Below are 14,589 nucleotides of genomic sequence, written 5' to 3'. Positions count from 1 at the left end.
AGTTAGCCAGCCTAGGGCCAACCCAAGTGGTAAGTGGAGGCTTTAAGAGTCACCCCACACAGACCGTTGCGAGGGAGGCCAGGCGGACACAGTACCTTCAAAGTGGAGAGGATACTCAGCGGGGGCAGTTGTTCCTGGCAGCAGGTGCAAGTCATGGTGTCGTCCAGAGGAAGAGAAGGTCTCGACTTGGAGGAAAGCTGAAGGTCGTTGCACTGCCAGGGAAGAAACCAGCCGCGGAGTTCTCTGGTTAAAAGGTATGACCCTTTTATTTGCAGTAGTGGAAAAACCATGGTATCCCGGTTACCGGGGTGCTTGGCACAGGCAAGGCGGCCACGAGATGATCCGGGAAGGCGAAAAGACAGGGAAACTGGTTATCCCCACCAGTCAAAGGAAGAAGACTCTCCGGGCTGGAGATCTCCTCTGTCGTTGGGAAAAGTGGTGAGACGGTTCAGCAGGGCTCCACCGGTGGTGTCGTCGTTGCAGGTCTGCTCAGCTTCTCCCTCTTTGGATTCTTTAGGTCCTGTGGCGACTTCTGAAGTTCCAGTCCCCAAAGCCCTGCTTTTATGCAGCAAACCCCCATTCGTTCAGCCTAGCTGTCAATCAAACATGCTAAGTGGTGAGCCGGGCGGCTCACCACTTGGGCCAATCACACAAGAGTGCGACTGGAGTTGCCAAGGCAACTCAGTCCAGGGTGCCTAAACCCCCTCCGGCACCCCCTGTGGTACCCAGACAGAGTGGCACCACTTTTGGAGAAGCCCGCCAAAAAGTGGTACAAAGGGCCTGACTTGGGTTGGAGTCACAGAAGCGAACACAAACGCCATTTTGGAACCGAGTTTCGGCAAAGAATACCAACCAGCGATTTTATATTAATTTAATAAACCAGTGGTATGTTCGAGGCTATATTAAAAAGTGGTAGCCTCGATCAACGGGAAAATCCCATAGGAAAATATTTGCGGTCGAATATAAAAAGCTGTATCCACTGCCACCAGCCAAAACTCGATCAGGGGGGACGGAGACGTGCCCCCTCGAACAACAGACCCCGGGGCAATCTAATTGCCCCGACCAGTACGTCCACAATATGATGGTTTGTACTGGTTTCTGTTCATAATTTGGGACTAGTAAAGCCAATTGTGACTTTACATGCCCTGGGAGACAGTAGTCAGTCCCAGGGTATGGAGTCGATGTTGGGGGTCACTATGACACCCCTGGGTTACTGCACTGAGGGTGCTGTGTAACCCACATACCAAAAACACATGAAACCCTACGGGGTAAAGGACCCCATAGCCCATAAAACACATTAAAAGTCAAAGGAACACCTCAAATCATGTCTAAGTGTGGGAGAAAGAGTCTCACTCTTAGCAGGAGAGAAAAAAAGAAACCCCAAAAATCCAGACAAGCTGCTGGGGGACTCACTAGGTTTGGGAAATTGGCCTTAACAGAGCATTCTCCCTAACACCAAGCCATCAAGTTGGCCATTATCTATTTCGGGTATTATCCATTAGGAAGAAAGTTCACTCTGGTTACTGATCACTCACCCTTAGTCTGGATTAGCCAACGCAAAGAGTCCAACCCTCGGGTCAGGCGATGGTTTCTAGACCTACAACCCTATTTTTTCACAGTGGAACACCGGAAAGAAAAAGTTAAAGGAAATATGGATTTTCTTTCCCGGTTCCCCTGAAACAATTGTGGCTACACCCCAAGGAGGAATGGTATGTGAGAAACCTGAAGGTGTCTCCCTAGCTAATCCCCAGGGACCTGTCATCCAGGTGGCCAGGACATGGCCATCGCTATTGGATCCAGTTCCTGGGGGTGGACCAGTGAGGGAGGATCACCTGGATTGGGCGGGGGCCTACGGGGAGTGGGACACAGACAAGTGAGATGCAGTATCCCCCCTTACTGTGACACCTTTTCCCCATCCTCTCATGTAGGACATTCAAAACCACTCTCCCCCCCCGCCCTTTTCCAACACGAACACATTCGCACAACGCAAAGGACAACGGACTAACAGAGCCTTTTACCCGACATGTCCCGATACAAGGGTCAGGCAAAGTCGGGCAAATGAGAATCACACACACCTGATGGCCCTTTCCCTTCCCCACAGGGATAAAAGCTGAAGCGCTCTGAGAAGTGGCTGTTTTGCTGGAGACCCTGTTCCCTGGACATCACGGTCTGTGACTTTGTGTTGGTAGTGAAGCCATGCCCCTTTTTTCAGTCATCAAAAGGTGCCACCCCCGCACTCCAAGAAGTGGCTTGGAAGTGGCTGTTTTGCTGTTCTGCTGCCTGCATGCGAGCAAGCGTGCTGTCCATATTGTCTGTGCTCGTTTTACCAGCGCCTCCGCGTGTGCTGCACTGTAGGAGTGCATACCAGCTTCAAAGATTTGCTTCACTGGAAGAGGCGATAGGAGGCCAAATCTGTGTTCTGTGCTCGAACGCCTGCCTCTTTACCAAGTAAGGAGTCATTGTAATCATGCTCTAGTATGCAGCTCAGTCTTCTGTTAATTGTGCCTAGCTCAGTGCTTTATTTTATCTATAATCTTTTACCCAGTTGGAATTTTGTATTGGCATTAGTACTGATGCCTTATTCTAGGTACTGTGCCCTGCTGTTTTCTAGCTGATTTTGTTGTGTGTAAGACCTCAAACAATAGCACAAGTGTCTTGCAGCAGATGCCAACGGTACACAGGGCAAGCTTTTTTGCCAATAAGCAGGAGCAAGGGAAGCTCCTGCGTCTGTGGTACTGGCCTTGACTCCAGAGAAGCCGAAAGCCAAGCGGTTCATCACAGCCGGTGAGTTGAGGCGAGAACCGTTAACAACTGGGCTGTGTGGAGTGAGAATCGCAAAGTGGCAAGTTTAAACCATGTACAATTAACTGTAAAGTGTTCAAGAGGAGGGAAACCGGCACCACGTGGGTGTTAACTCCAAAGAAACTGGTGAATTCCCCATATGAGCAAATCTACAGATACCAGAAGGCTGTAGGAGGGCCACTGAAATAGTTTAATGCGGTCATACTGCGGGTCAAGCAAAATCCCAGTACAATCGAAAGACTTTGATCTACAAACTGTATGAAAGAAAGGCAAGTGAATCCTGCAGTGAGAGGAAACAAGGGAGGTAAATCTCAAGAGGGGCAAAGTCTAAAGTCCCAAGAAACGGTGTGTTGATAAAAGTAAACCTGGTCAAGGGATGTCCACTGGAACTGTTTAAAAGACATTAAGATTTGTGAAGAAGTAAAGGCCTCCTAGTGAACCCGACCGAGGGAGGCTGATTCGAGAGGGGTCAGAAAAGGGGACAGGAGGGTGGAGAATCCTCCGCCTGAGTGAAACCAAGAAACCTGTTCATTTGTTGAAGGAACTTTCTTTTTTTTTTAATCAGATTCTCGAGGGCAAGAGACTTTCAAGTGAAACAAGACTTGGTGATCAACGGCCCCGATAGCTGAAAACTGAACTGTCGGGGAAAGCTTGAGTGTGCTGTGCTCCACAATCCCACTTTACCCCGTGGGGAAGGGAGACCAAGGCTACCGCATCCTGACTACTAATTTGAGAACACTTCTTTCTTTTCTTGAGAACTATCCAACACCCCTTTTTTTATTAGTTGTAAGGTTTGGCAATACATTTTAGTATAGGCCCTCTTATTTTGACAAAACACCACTAGGACTGCCGTATTTTTCATTTGATGGTTGACGTTTTCAGGTTTAGCTTTGGTGTTTATCCACCCTGCATTCATTGTTCAATAAACATCCTTGAACTGTGATCACTTTTATGTCTTTACTATTACTATCGAGTTCCTTACAGGGTCTCACTAGGAGAGGGGATGAAGCAGGCACATGATAAATCTCCCAAAGAAGAGACTGTAAGGGAATAGATGCTACATTTGGGTCGTTTTGCAGACTTGTATGCCGAGACCAGGTTAAAGTGCACATAGACTGACATTAAGCAATAACCGGATGCAATTACGTTGGAACGAGTGGAACAAGAATTGGGGACACTTGTGAACACAACCATAGCAATAGAAAATGGAGGTGATGCAATCCCTGCCGAACAATAAAGCACCAGGTAGTACCCTTTGAATTCTATGAAGAATGCACCAAAGAGCGTTATTTCATTTGCGGATTGCCCCACACTGCGGTGATAATCCCTCCTACAAAGTGGGGATATACTATCTATTTAATCCAAAGAAGGGACGTATACATATTTCTTTAACACAACATGTTACCCTCAGCAATCTGAAACCTGATCACACAGCTTATTTAGCCCAATATAGGCTGTGTCGGTCTAATGAATGACATGTATCCAATATTAAAATCATATTTTAATTCATTTGCTAAACAGCACAAGTATCAAAAAACATTTTTCTAAAAAATGCATTACACCACATAAAAAATATACAATGTTTTAAAAGTGGCGATTTCACCACACACACTCGTTATACAGATCCTTGAACACTCTCCACAGTAGTTAACTCAATTTTTCTTATTTCCTACTGTGTACAACAACTTAGCCCGATTTATATAAGTTTCTGTCCTTGATGTTACTATTAACTGGACATTCTTCAGGGGCAGAAAATTGTCTTGTGCTTCCTGTAGACTTCTCTCTATGGTTCCGGTTTCTATAGCTGGGGGTACATACAATACAAAAACATATTACTACATTGGCATAATTGGTTGTTTTACTTAACCTAGCCAAACCTAATCACCATTAGGATGCAACAAGTATATACTTTATACAATACTAGTGCTTAAAACTTGTAGCCAATAAATGTTGTACAGGTTTATTAGACAATCACAGTTTTTTGTCCTTCACTATTCACAGGGGTTGAGAGAGATAGCCCCTTTCGAAGGGATTGTGTCCTCCAACGTATTCCTCATCTTAGATATCTCCTTCCAGCTCTGCTGGCCTCGGAAATTTTTTTCTCTCTAGAGGGAGCTGCGCGTCGACGTCCTCCGAGTCGATGTCCCTCGACAGCCGCCGTATCGACGTCATCCTGCCTATAAAGGCCGCGCGCAGCGTCCGTTGCTCAGTTCCGTTTTTCCGCGCTTACTCAGTGCCTCGGAATACCGTTGCTCAGTTCTTGTCAGATTAATCCTATCTACCTCGAGTTATTCGATCCGTACTCGATGGCTTCCTCGTCGGAACCGACAACTCCTCGATCCGGCTTCAAAAAATGACGAAATTGTGGGAAAAAGATGTCGCTGACTGACCCTCGGTTTGTCTGTGGTGTTTGGGAGCTGAACACCATTGTTCGGAATGAGAGGACTGTATGTCCATGACAGCTAAGGCCCTGAAGGAGTGTAGGGGGAAGCTGGAAAAAGGTAAGACTTTTAAAGCTGCTTCTTCATCGACGAAAATCGACACACTCGTCTCCTCGTCACCATTCGCGCTCCAGGTCTCGGAGTGGGTCCCATCACTCCTCGAGATCGAAGCACTCGAAGAGGAGACGTCGAAGATCCCCTTCTCCGTGTTCCTCTTCCTCTGTTTCGCCAAAAAGAATCCCTTGCCCCACGAAACATAGTTCCCGGGCTGAATGGGAGGAATTCCGCAAAAATATGATGAGCATCTTCGAGAAAGCGGCCTCGACCCCCTCGAAGACTGCCGAGAGCGATGCTCTGGTCGAAAGACCCAAAGGTCAAAAACACCGCGAGTCGCAGTACCCGGCGAAGGAAACCTCTCGAGCGCGTCTCGAACCCTCGAGTAGAACTATGACCTCCAAACCTTCCTCGAAGATTCCGTCGACGCCGTCGACGAGGGTTCCGTCAACGCCAAGGTCGGTGTCTTCGACGCCGTTGTCAAAGGGACCTTCGACACACGGGTCTGTCGACTCGACGCCAGCTTCGACACTGGCGTCGACGCCAAGAAAAGTCACGGTTACGACACACCCAGTGACTATCCCCAGGTCCTCGACGGCGATGGCTTCGAGATTGTCGAGTAGAATTCCAATTCTGTTGAGGTCTTCGAGGCCTCCGCCTTTGTTTTCGACGCCACGCTCGAAGCCTTCGACGCAGGTTAAAGGACCTTCATGATTCCTTACATGAGGCAAGTGGGTTAGACACTTCCCCTGAGGTGGAGTTTGCTAGGCCAGACCCGGGGGAGCATGCTGAAACCCGCTATAGAGCCTTAATGGCCAGGATCACAGAGTTCATGGGGTGGTCTGCACCTTCACAATCTTTCCAACAAGATGACCTCACGGATATTCTTGACAAAGTCCCACAGCAGGATCCTGTGGTGCCTTTTCATAAAGCTCTTCAGAGGAAGATCATGACAAACTGGGAAACCCCAGATGTCGTACCAGCAGTAAATAAAAAACTGTCTACAAAGTACAGGGTATCTTCTACAGACCCAGAGTTTTTGTCTAAACACCCATCCCCAGAAAGTCTGGTGGTACAGGCAGCATCCTCTACCGATGTCAAGACGGCTTATCCTACCGTCCCACAGGACATATACAAAATATGATGCTATGGCAAAGAAAGTCTTTTCAGCATGTAGCATGGCGTTAAAATCTGTTAATGCTACTTGCACCCTTGCTAGGTTCAGCCATACACTTTGGGAGTGTGCTTCTACAGCGGCTGACTGCATCCCGGAGGGAGAAGAAAGGGACGCGTTCCTGAATATTATACAGGACGGTAAAGACGCTATGTGCGAATCCCTCCAGATGGGCATCGATTCGGCTGACAGTATCAGCAGAGCAATGGCGGCAAGTACATCAACCAGGAGATTCACTTGGTTGAGAAAGTCTGGTTTTGCCCCAGATGTGCAAGCCAGGCTCTTGAACATGCCATTCGATGGCTCTTCCTTGTTCGGGAAAAAGGCGGATGACAGTTTAGAGAAACTGCAAACTTCAAAAGCAGCAGCAAAATCCCTAGGAGCTGCACTCCGTCAGACTCCTTCCCACAGGAACCTCTGCGAGGGGCAAGTCCTTTCGCTTCTACTCCGCATTCGGAAGAGGTAGAGGACGACCGGCTCAAAGGGGACAAAGAAGAACTACCCGAGGTGGACGGGGTAGATATTCAAAAGCCGCAGCAACAGCAGGTGCCTCTTTACCATCGGCATCTACATCAGCCGCCCCAAAACCACTCTGAGGACTTCCCTCACAGGACACCTGTAGGAGGCAGGTTGACTCAACATCTGGCGGTATGGCAGGCTATCACGACAGATGCTTGGGCATTGGAAACAGTTGCCCAAGGTTACTGCCTGCCTTTCCTACGTTATACCTCAGAGTCATCCACCGGGGATCAGCTCTCAGAAAGCTCCAGATCCGCTCCTCTTGCAGGAAATTTTGGACCTGCTAGAGAAAGGTGCCATAGAACCGGTACCTGTAGCGGAGAGGAACAAGGGCTGGTACTCCCCTTACTTTCTCATTCCAAAGAAAGACAGAGGACTGAGACCTATCTTGGACTTGCGAGAATTGAACAAATTCCTCAGAAAAGACAAATTCAAGATGGTCACTCTTTCTCAGATCCTCCAGGCCCTTCAGTTCCAGGACTGGTTGGTATCTCTGGACCTTCAGGACGCTTATTTCCATGTGCCTATCCATCTCAAACACAGGAAATACCTGAGGTTCGCAATTGGCAACTCTCACTATCAATTTCGAGTGCTGCCATTTGGGCTGACCTCCGCCCCGAGGGTCTTCACCAAGTTAATGTCGGTAGTGGCTGCAAGTCTAAGGAGGGAAGGGATTCACGTACCTGGACGATTGGTTGATCAGGGCTGTTTCTTCGGAACAAGCTCAGATCCAGCTAAATCACGTGTGCCACTTCCTTCACAGACTGGGCTTCTCCCTCAATTTAAAGAAGTCACAAATGATACCATCGCAGAGACTCCAGTTCATAGGAGCGATCTAGGACACTTCCCTGGGAAAAGCCTCGCCACCAGAGGTGAGGGCTCAAGATATTCTACAGATGGTTACCAAGTTCCAACATGCCCAACGTCTCCCAGCCTTCGACTTTTTGAGGTTGCTAGCCCTCATGGCATCCTGCATTTTCCTAGTGCCAGAGGCTCGCCTGAGAATGAGATCCCTCCAGTGGGCACTGAGGACTCAGTGGTCACAATTCTCAGGGAGAATGACAGATCTTCTTCAGGTTCCCGACAGAGTAGCTCGAGACCTTCAGTGGTGGGCCTGTCAGGAGAACATTCTGAAAGGAGAACAGTTTTGGCAACCCTGGCCGGAGATGACAGTAGTCACGGATGCCTCACTCACGGGGTGGGGAGCCCACGCCAACGACTTGAGCATCAGCGGTCGTTGGTCTCTATCGGAGTCCAGACTACATATCAACCTGTTAGAGCTGAGAGCCATCAGACTTGCGCTGAAGGCGTTCCTGCCAGCTGTACAAGGGAAGAACGTCCTGATAATGACGGACAACACGGTGGCCATGCATTACCTCAACAAAAGAGGAGGCGTAGGATCACTACCCCTGTGCAGAGAGGCGATGCAGCTCTGGTTTTGGGCAATCCAAGAAGGAATCTCTCTATCGGCAGTTCACCTAGCCGGAGAGAAGAACTTGACAGCGGACGCTCTGAGCAGGCAGAACACAGTCTCCCACGAGTGGGAGCTAGCTCAGGAAGTCCTTCAAGAGATCTTCGCCCTTTGGGGAACCCCTCAGGTAGATCTGTTCGCCACCAGCCTAAACAGGAAATGCGACCTGTTCTGCTCAAGGGAACTTCCCCCGAGAGGAGCTCTGGGAGACGCGTTAATAGTGGACTGGGAGTTTCCGCTTCTGTACGCGTTCCCACCAGTCCCTGTCATTCCTCAAATGATCAGGAGGTTGAGAAGATTCCGGCGAACCATGATCCTAATTGCCCCGGATTGGGCCAGGAGAACGTGGTACCCGGACCTTCTAGACTTGTCCATCTGCCCTCCAATTCGACTTCCACTCAAAGAGAACCTACTCTCACAGAAGGGAGGTCAGGTTCTCCATGCAGACATCAAAACCCTCAACCTTCACGCTTGGCTTCTGAAAGGCTGAGGTACAAGGATTGGGACCTCCCTGATGATGTTATGGAGGTGTTGCTTTCGGCAAGGAGGCCAGCAACAAAGTCTTTATACCGCTGCCGTTGGAACAGATTTTGCAGCTGGTGTAGAGAACAGAATATCGACCCTTTTTCATGTGGTACACCAATGGTTTTGTCCTTCCTACTATATTAGGCAAATTCAGGCCTTCAAGTTGGCACCATTAAAGGCTATCTCGCAGCGCTATCCATCTTTAAGCGTACTGCGGAAGAACCATCCTATTTCAAATTACCCTTGGTAATACAGTTTCTAAAGGGGTTAACCAATGTTTATCCCCCAAGACCATTCCAAGTTCCCCTATGGGATTTAAACTTAGTACTAACTTTCCTGATGGGCACACCTTTCGAACCTCTCCATTCTTGTTCGTTAAGATTCCTTACCCTTAAAACTGTTTTATTAATAGCACTTACATCTGCTAGAAGGGTGAGCGAATTACAAGCTCTTTCTTGTAAACCCTCTCACACAATATTTCACAAAGACAAAGTTGTCCTGCAAGTGAAGCCTGATTTCCTCCCAAAGGTGGTTTCTGAATTCCATATCACTCAGAAGATTACCCTACCATCTTTCTAACCTCCTCCTCACCCGGGGAAAGAGGAAGAGGAAGAGAGGTTACACAAGCTAGACCCTAGGAGGGCTTTAAGTTTTTACATCAGTAGACTAGCCAGGATAAGACAGGCAGACCAGCTGTTTGTAGGTTACGCAGGTCACAAGCTGGGGTTACCAATAACTAAGCAGACCATTTCCAGATGGATCATTCTAGCCATTCTGGAATGTTATAAACTGGCAGGGAAAGAGCCCCCTCAAAACCTTAGGGCTCATTCGACCAGAGGTATTGCAGCTTCATCGGCCCTCAAAAGAGGCGTGCCTGTTAAAGACATCTGTGCGGCCGCTACATGGTCGTCTGTCCATACCTTTACACGTTTTTACAATTTGGATTCCTCCTCCAGTCAAGAGACTAGGTTTGGAAGGGCTGTACTGCATTCTATTCATCAATAGAAGACAGCGTGAAGTCAGTACTCCCTCCTTCAATAATAGAATACTGCTATGGGAGCCTATCTAAGATGAGGAATACGTCGGAGGACACAATCCCTTCGAAGAACAAGTTACTTCTTACGTTGTAACGTTCTTTCGACGGGATGTTCCTCCGACGTATTCCTCATCGACCCTCCCATCCATCCCCGCAGTTCTTCTTGCCTTGTTGTTGCAGCTTACGCTCCTTCAGGGTGATTAGTTTAGTCCAGAAAGTATTATTGTGGGCTACAAAACGGAACTGAGCAACGGACGCTGCGCACGGCCTTTATAGGCAGGATGACGTCGACGTCGATACGGCGGCTGTCGAGGGACATCGACTCGGAGGACGTCGACGCGCAGCGCCCTCTAGAGAGAAAAGATTATCCGAGGCCAGCAGAGCTGGAAGGAGATATCTAAGATGAGGAATACGTCGGAGGAACATCCCGTTGAAAGAACGTTACAAGGTAAGAAGTAACTTGTTAATCTACACCATATTCTCTATTGTCCTCATCAAAAAATATCATACTTCCTAATGTATAAAATGATCATAGAGCACACACCTCTATTTTGAAACCTAAATAGGTTAACCCTTAAAAAGTTTTATAGGGTATGGCCTCACCTCAATGCCAAGACTGATGTCTCTCTCTTGTAGGTAAGGTACAAAGAGCTGGCCCCCAGATTTTATAGAAATGTATGAGACAGCTATAGAAGAGGATATGCTTGTTTTCAATGCTGTAGATGCCAAACAATATTTTGTCCACAAGTTTGTAGTGACTGCATGTTTTACTGTTGGCCTATTTTCTACAGATGCATGATTTTAATTTTTTAACAGGGGTTTTGCTGTTGGAATCTACACTACAAACTCGGCAGAAGCTTGCCAGTATGTAGCAGAGAACTGTGAAGCTAACATCTTGGTTGTGGAAAATCATAAACAGCTACAGAAAATCCTACAGGTAAATTTCTATTCTTGTAACTTCAAAGTTTGTTTTTAGCTAACCTCTGACGCTAGGCATCTGAATAATCGGCTCCAGCTACATAGTACCATAATTTGAAATACCCACCATCACTTGAGATCATGATACCCCTTAGCGTTATCCTAAAATGTCAATAATAAATGAGCAAAAATAGTGAATATCTACTTCATTGTGGCGATCTAGGAACTCCACCTGCTTGTCCTTATGCAATTATTCAAATGAGTTTGAATAACATTTTCATGTGCAGTAAAACAGGAATTAAATGATAAATACATAGTGGTATGATAATAAATATACACCAGTCACTCTGACTCCATTTAGAAAATTAAGTCCAATATTACTCTTTATCCCTCGATCAACCAGTAAGAAATGTTTGTAAGCTGAGTTTTTTTTTTGGGCTATTAAGAGCCTCATGATGGAATACAAGACTATTTATGACTAAACTGATTTGATACAGGCTATTTGAAAAAGAAATGAGTACTTGGGTCAGAAGAGACAAATTTAATCCAGCACATAAAAGATTGACCTAATTTTCAAGTCTGCCCCTCCTGATTGCTCTCTTCCCCATCGCTCAAACAAGAGCTCAGGATATGTTGCCAGTTATCACAAAGGTGCACTAAATTTAGTATCTTGATCTCCATGGTACTTCTTAACAATGATCGCGAGTCCATAATATTTTAATTCTCCTTGGTATGGATTGTGTCATCCCCCGTATTCCTCATCTTTTGATGGATAGCATTCCAGCTTCAGTTGCTTTGGAAACTTTTTTTTTGGCACAGGGCGCTGTGCGTCTATGCAGTTGATTTGACATTTATTTCAAAAGAGCAACTGTGGCGCCAAGATGTCCCTCATGGACTCCTCACCGAGTGTCTGTGGTGCCTTGGCTTGGAGCATAGGACAGCAGACTGAGAGGCATGTCAGTCCATGACTAGTAAGGCTCTGAAAGAGCATAAAAGGGAAATTAGCGGTGGGTAGGCCCCCAACTAAATCCCCCTCAATGACTCCCTCAAAGAAACGATTGTCCGATGAGTTGAAACGTCTCTCCTCGAAGGAAAAGATTGAAGAAACGTTCACACTCCAGGAGCGGGTCGCACCATTGTTCGTTCTCATCGAGGAAATCGAAGAAAAGGTGGTATATACCGCCTTCTACTTTTCATTCCTGATCTTCTCACAAGAGAAGTATAGCCTTTCCAAACAAAGCCTCCACTCCAGCTTAGTGGGGGGAATTCAGACTGGTAGTGCTTAAATTATTCGAGAAGGAGCCCCCCCCCCTTGAAACTGAAAAAGCCATGCTCCTGTCGAGCTGTTGAAAGCCAACAGAGAATGAGGTAAGGCCAAATCCCTCGAGCCCGGGACACAGACCAGAGACCCCTCACGAACAGTCGGTCTCGACACGATGAAAAACGGTCAGAGACTGAAGCCCTTCGAGGTTTTTTGGCGACAACTAAATGGACGCATGAATAGTTGCCATCAACGCCATGCCTGTTGAAGCCATTGATGCCTTTGCGCTCAAAACACCAGTAATTGCAACGGAAGTGGATAATTCATATAAACCTTTGCCAAGGAACGATTTTTTCATATCTTCAACCTGTATTAATGAGCATCACGAGCCGTCAGACTAGGACACCCCTCCTTTTGTTTTAGAGTTTGCACTCCAAATGTTCCAGATGCTCTTTTCTCAGAACAGTCCAGGCTAATCGTTTTATATACAAATCTTCAAACCGTTCGTGGGATTGACACATCAACCGGGCTTGAGTTTGGCAAGCCAGACCAGGCAGACCATGCTGACGCCTAGGGTTATTGATTTCCTGGGATGGGGCAGACATGCACCACCATTCGCGCAAGATGACCTAACAAATTCTTAGCAAACCTCCACAGAAAGATCCCGTACTTTTTCATGTTGCCCTGCAAAAATGTGTTAAGGCAAATTGGGAGGTCCCTGAATTGTAGTCCAGCTGTTAATAAGAACCTACCAAAAAATATAGGCCTTCAAGTAGCAATTCTGGCTATTTATCTAAGCACCCAACACCAGAGAGCCTGGAGGTTCAAGCAGGGTCGTCTAATTCTAAACAGGCTGCATATCCAACCATCCCATTAGACAGGGAAGAGGAGCATTTCGACGCTTGGGCTAGAAAGGTATTTGCTGCTGTGAGCATGGCTCTGAAGTCTGCAAACACCAGTTGCGCCTTAGCATAGTTTACATTCACCCTATGGGACTGTGTAGCAATGGGGGCTGATCATATTCCCCAAGGGGAAGAGAGACGCTTCCTGAATATTGTAAGAGATGGTAAGGAGGCTGTGTGAGTCTCTTCAATCAGGACTTGACTCAGCTGATATTATCAGCAGAGCCATGGCGGCAAGCAATAATGCGCAAATTTGCGTGGTTGAGGAAGTCAGGTTCTGCACCAGACGTGCAGTCTAGTCTCCTCAACATTCCTTTTGACGGCACTCAGCTGTTTGGCAGCAAGGCTGGCGAAAACCAGGAGAAGCTGCAGACCTCGAAGGCGGCAGCCAAATCCCTTGGCGCCACTATCAGCCATTTCACCCCAGTGGACCATCTTGGAGAGGTAGGTGTTTTCGCTTCTACTCAGTTGGAAGAGCGAGAGGACTTGCAGGTCAAAGTGGCCAAAGAAAATTCCCTCGTGGTGGGCAAGGAAGAGGTGCAAAGTCTGCCCAAGCAACGGCTACCTTACCATCAGCCGCTGCTTCAGCTGCTTGATCACCTATCTGAGGCCTTAGCTCACAAGACTCCAGTTGGAGGCAGACTCTCACGGCATCTGAAAGAATGGGGAAGTATTACTTCAGATGCGTGGCCGGTAGTAGAAACAGTAGCCCATGGTTACTGCCTTCGCTTTTTTAAAAAGGCATCAGGATCATCCACCTGGGAGCCACTCGTCCAAAGTTCCGGATCCGTCACTTTTTGCAGAAATGTTGAGCCTGCTAGAGAAAGGTGCTGTATAACCAGTACCTGTAACGGAGAAGAACAAAGGGTGGTATTTCCTAGGACGGAGGATTGAAACCCATCTTGGACTTAAGAAGTTCCTCAGGAAGGACAAGTTCAAGATGGTCATCCTTTCTCAGATAGTTCAGGCCCTCTAGCTCCAGGATTGGATGGTGTCCTTGGACCTTCAGGATGCTTACTGTCATGTGCCTATCCATCACAAGTACAGTAAGTACTTGAGGTTCGCTGTTGGTGGTTCTCATTATCCGTTTTGAGTTCTGCCATTCGGCTGAGCTCTGCCCGAGGGTTTTCACCAAGTTGATGGCGGTGCTGGCAGCGAGTCTCAGGAGAGGGGGATTCATGTTTTCCCTACATGGACGATTGACTGATCAGGGCTTGTTCTCCTGAACAGGCCCTGGAACATCTCTGCATAACCTGTCACTCTCTCCACAAACTGGGCTTCTCCCTCAATTTCAAGCCGTCCCACATAAGACGCCAATTGATCGGAGCAGTCCTGGATGCAGTATTGGGAAAAGCCTTGCGACCTGAGGTGAGGACTCAACACTTTTTGCAGATGGTCACCAAATTAGAGTGCCCAGCGTCTTCCTACCTTCGACTTTTTGAGGTTGCGTGGCCTTATGTCCTCCTACATTTGTTTGGTGCCAGAG

At 47.5% G+C, this 14,589-nt stretch overlaps 1 protein-coding gene across 3 annotated transcripts in view; it reads left to right on the top strand.

Moving 5' to 3' along the window:
- Positions 1 to 14,589, top strand: part of ACSBG2 (acyl-CoA synthetase bubblegum family member 2) — an 811,342-nt gene that overhangs the window by 277,057 nt on the left and 519,696 nt on the right. For all 3 annotated transcript variants that reach the window (XM_069649557.1, XM_069649556.1, XM_069649555.1), the window contains exon 6: positions 10,839 to 10,959. In XM_069649557.1, coding sequence (XP_069505658.1) covers positions 10,839 to 10,959 — 121 coding nt within the window. The remainder of the gene's footprint in view (positions 1 to 10,838; positions 10,960 to 14,589) is intronic.

Source organism: Ambystoma mexicanum, chromosome 1p (assembly GCF_040938575.1).
Source record: "Ambystoma mexicanum isolate Mex_15411 chromosome 1p, UKY_AmexF1_1, whole genome shotgun sequence".
NCBI classification, from domain to species: Eukaryota; Metazoa; Chordata; class Amphibia; order Caudata; family Ambystomatidae; genus Ambystoma; species Ambystoma mexicanum.
Note: the sequence above shows the minus strand (reverse complement) of the source record. Positions and strands in the feature narration are given on the sequence as shown.